This window comes from Diaphorina citri, unplaced genomic scaffold (assembly GCF_000475195.1).
Source record: "Diaphorina citri unplaced genomic scaffold, Diaci psyllid genome assembly version 1.1 scaffold1134, whole genome shotgun sequence".
Taxonomy (NCBI): Eukaryota; Metazoa; Arthropoda; class Insecta; order Hemiptera; family Psyllidae; genus Diaphorina; species Diaphorina citri.
This window is the reverse complement of record NW_007378563.1, coordinates 37,729-42,359: the sequence shown is the minus strand read 5'-3', so window position 1 is coordinate 42,359 and position 4,631 is coordinate 37,729. Positions and strand designations below refer to the sequence as shown.

At 39.8% G+C, this 4,631-nt stretch overlaps 1 protein-coding gene across 1 annotated transcript in view; it reads right to left on the bottom strand.

Moving 5' to 3' along the window:
- LOC103514400 (pre-mRNA-splicing factor ATP-dependent RNA helicase PRP16) overlaps positions 1-4,631 on the bottom strand; it is a 36,971-nt gene that overhangs the window by 5,093 nt on the left and 27,247 nt on the right. The window contains exons 15-16 of the mRNA XM_026827379.1: positions 3,839-4,052; positions 3,289-3,388 (exon numbers count right to left, since the gene is read on the bottom strand). Of these exons, the coding sequence (XP_026683180.1) occupies positions 3,289-3,388; positions 3,839-4,052 (314 nt within the window). The remainder of the gene's footprint in view (positions 1-3,288; positions 3,389-3,838; positions 4,053-4,631) is intronic.

The window sequence follows — 4,631 nt, the reverse complement described above, 5'->3', positions numbered from 1 at the left end:
ACCAGCCTGGAATTTCCCTTGCTACAGAAATAGCAAAGGTTGAGTGCGAAGGGCATCCACTCAAAACAATCATCCTAGCTAGGGCTGATTGAGAGGCTGACGAAAAATTAGGTAAGTAAAAAATTTCTAGTAGTTAAGAAAAGTTTGATTGAACAGTTTAATAATAGTAAAGGAGACTTTTAGTAATGCTGTGATATCGACAAATACTGTAAAGAGCCTCTCAGCTCCACCAAAAATAATTGTCTATTGATTTCCTACCTGTGGTGGAGGGTCCATAAAATGAAACTGCAGTAGATCTTGAACTCCCAGAGATTTCAACAGGAGAACAGTATTGGCTAGGTTGGTACGTTGTATTTCAGGCACCGTGGTAATGAGCAACTCTTCCTTATACTGACGCTCAGTGTACAGTCTAAAACACTGGAATGAAACAAATAAAATAGATGAAACACTGGAATAAAACAAATACAATATATAAAATAAATAAATGCCGTTTCTTTGTGTTATCATATACTATCATTCATATACTACCATTCTTTGTGTTATCAACTTTGGTGCTCACTGCAGCACAGTAAGATTTTCATTTTCCAGATATCTCAATAATTCAGCGCTTAATGTTTACCTACCATGCTGGCACCGGTCGCTATGCGCATTTCTGTTACATAGCTGCTTATTTTCCTCACGCTGTGTACCTACCATGCTATTACCGGTCGCTATGCGTATTTCTATTACATAGCTGCTTATTTTCCTCACGAGGCTGAGTGGGTTCCACAACAGCCAGTCACGGAATCAAACATTTCCATGATACACATTTTTTGACCCCGCCGGGAATCGAACCCGGGTCTCCCGCGTGCAAGGCGAGCGCTGTGACCACTACGCCATGGGAGATTATTATTATTATTATTATTATTATTATTATTATTTTTTGCGAAAGGAATAGAACCCGAGGTAGGATAAAGATGAAAAAGCACTCCATTTTTTTGTTGTTTTCGTTTGTTTGTTTTTTTTTTCTGGCTAAGGGAATCGAACCTGTAATCCTTACCTTGGAGGTCATAATGAGCTCGTGGTACACGACATAGTCTGGTGTGAATCCCATTCCAAACAAAGCTGAGGTAGGATGTAGATGACATGGCATACCAGTTCTACAATTCACATATTCACCGATACCTTTGAGTCGGGCTGCTTGATGGAACCAGTCGAGCGCCTTGACCACTACACCACCGAGGCAGGTTATAAATAGGCTATAAATAATTAAAATCAGGCTATAAATAGGAGAGAACAAGAAGTTTTGGCTAGAAAGTAGAAATTAAATACATAAATGGTGATTAGAAACAGATGTGCAAAAATTTGAGGAAATTATAAAGGTGCGTCCAAACATAGTCGGCCGGACGTCGATCGACGAAAATAAATCTATGTTGTCGAGGCAGTGTGGACGGTTCAGTCGACGTTGATCGATGGCCGGTCGCTAATGTGTGGACCCTAAGATTCAGTTTTTGGTTACACACAGGGCTAGGCTTGAAGAAGTATAGCTCCGAGAAAAAAAAATCCAATTACCTACCTATTTCATTTATTGTTTTCCTTTATTTTTCAAGCCTAGCCTAGTCCTTTGCATAAACACCACCTCAAGATAGGTCTTAAGCTAAACTCTATAAAACTGTATTACCCACTCACCATCATTTGACTTCTGGAAAATCTTCGCCTGCAGATCGGACGGCAGTTGAGAATAAATGGGTAGAATGAGTAGTTGAGGGGCGTTATCTATTTCAGCCAGTCGCTCCGCCAAAACCTCACATGTAACTTCAATATCCTCTTGTCCTGGCATGAATATCAGGATATCACCTGTTAAATAGAAAATATTTTTGTTTTAATTCATCAGTCCCAATATGTAGAATAAAACAACCAACTTAGTAGGTAGAAAAAAAAACATTATTCTAGAATACCCCCTTCCTCGTGGCCCCTTAGTTAAACCTATTACCCTTAGATAGATATTACCCTTAGTTAAACCTATTACCCTTAGATAGATATTACCCTTAGTTAAACCTATTACCCTTAGATAGATATTACCCTTAGTTAAACCTATTACCCTTAGATAGATATTACCCTTAGTTAAACCTATTACCCTTAGATAGATATTACCCTTATTCCACCATCGACAAAAATTTGTACTCATTTTTCGATTGCAAATATTTCAACGTGTTACTTTCTGGTGTTCTCGTGTTGACCCAACACCTAAATGGGAAGTATTGTGTCTCTTCTTGCCCATCTGATGAGAGGCATACTACGGGATGGGCATGCTACGACACAGGCCACAAGCGTCTAATGTAGCAGTTGTTCCATTGCTACGAAATAAAAACGGCGATGGAACACTCATCTTTTTTTTTTTTAATTGTAGATTCGTGTAAGTTTAACCCAACTTTTAATGCTGTTTGCCCCCTAAGAAAGGTAGATGCTTAGAAAGCAGAAGCTTTACCCTCGAAGCCAACTAAGCTGGCTTTTAATTATTGTTTCCTTTACTTTTACAACTGAAGTAGTAGAATACAAACTACTATCTCAGTTGCACATGCATAAGGTTCTCAGCTTGCAGGTTCATTAGCCTCTCCCAGCGTCTGCATGTAATTATCAGCTGAATCTATATTGACTATTGACATACGAGTACCAATATTGATTTTGCTGGAGCGATAATTACCGTGTTACACGTTGGTCAGGGCCGTCAACAGGAGGCCCATCTGGTCCCATTTGCCAAGGACCTGGGCTCTTCAAGGGGGCCGGGAACTAACAGTCCCCACAAAAAAAAGGAAAACGAAATACGAGTACCTTGGTTGTATTTTCCTTTCCAAATTTCCCCTCTTTTGAAGCTCGTTTCCCCTGTTTTTCCTATGGTCAAAGTACATCAGGTGCCATCACACCAAAACCCCCTTTTTTTTTTTTTTTTTTTTTAATTGAGGAGGGTAAAATACTACAAGGTAAATAGCTGACCAAAAACATCCTGGACCCAAATCTCATTCAATGGGTTAACAAGAATACTCCTACCCAGCCTAGTTGGCTTCGAGAGTAGCAAGCTAACTTGGAGGGAGGGTTGCCTTGTAATCGCTAGATCGCGGGTTCGAATTCTACCCGGGGCGAAACTTATCCTAAAGAGATAAGGTTCATCCTCGGAAGGGCTGGCTTTCTCCAGTCCTCTTTCTTCTCTCTTCGCTTTCGGAACGATAAGACCTTAGCATTACACATCCTTTACAAAAGAAAATAGATTGGAAAGTAAGTAAGTAAGTGAGGACAATTAATAATACTTACTTATTCTGTTTCCATTGGTTATATACATTGAGGAAAGTCAAATGATCTGACTCGGGTACCTGGAACTTTTCCCTAACAGCATCCGCCTCTTCTTCACGACCTGTCAACAGAGAAAAATTAAAATTAGATCTAGGATTACAGTACAGACAATCTTTGAGAAAGAGAAACTAATGATACTTTTTTTATTATTATTATTATTTTTTTAGATGCTACAAGTTTCAATTAAAAAGTTTCCCTTGAAAATGTCTACGAAGTAGATGGAACTCCGAGTCGGCATAATTTTCTGTGATTTTTTCTTCTCGTGCACCTTCACGACCTGTCAACAGAGAAAAATTAAAATTAGATCTAGGATTACAGTACAGACAATCTTTGAGAAAGAGAAACTAATGATACTTTGTTTATTATTATTTTTAGATGATACAAGTTTCAATTAAAAAGTTTCCCTTGAAAATGTCTACGAAGTAGATGAAACTCCGAGTCGGGATAATTTTCTGTGATTTCTTCTGTGATTTTTTCTTCTCGTGCACTAAATAATTGACACCTTACATACCTTTAGGCCGATAAAATATGGAAGGCACACTCAACATGGACACGATGGTGAGCACATCTTGTGAGCACTGCATGGATTGAGACACTATCAGCATTTGGCACTGAGGTGGGTCCAGGGGGAACTCTGCCATTTGACGGCCTAGCTGAGTAAGGGCACCGGTGTTATCCAGGGCCCCCAAGATCCACAGCTGATAGAGGGAATTGAGAATGTTGTCCTGTAGGGGGGAAGATACAAATATTCTGTGATTTTGTAAGATTTTTTTCTGTCTGGCTGAGGGTTACGTTAAACAGGGAGTAGACCAGCCTGGAATTTCCCTTGCTACAGAAATAGCAAAGGTTGAGTGCGAAGGGCATCCACTCAAAACAATCATCCTAGCTGGGGCTGATTGAGAGGCTGACGAAAAATTAGGTAAGTAAAAATTTTCTAGTAGTTAAGAAAAGTTTGATTGGAGAAGTTGGAGAACTTGTCCGCGTCCATTGTGGCCGAGGTGACGATCAGCTTGAGATCTTGACGACGCGCTATCACCTGTAAATAGATGAGAAAAAAATCTGCTGTGAACATCACATCACGCGACTTTCCTTTCCTTATCTTATTGAATTATGTAAATGCAGTTTCTTTGTGTTATTATGTCACAACTTTGGTGCTCACTGCAGCATTGTAGGATTTTCCCAATATCTCAATAATCCTAAAATCCAATGTTTACCTACCATGCTGGCACCGGTCGCTATGCGCATTTATATGCCATAGCTACTCATTTTCCTCCGAGGCTGAGTGGCCCCCGCACCAGCCAGTC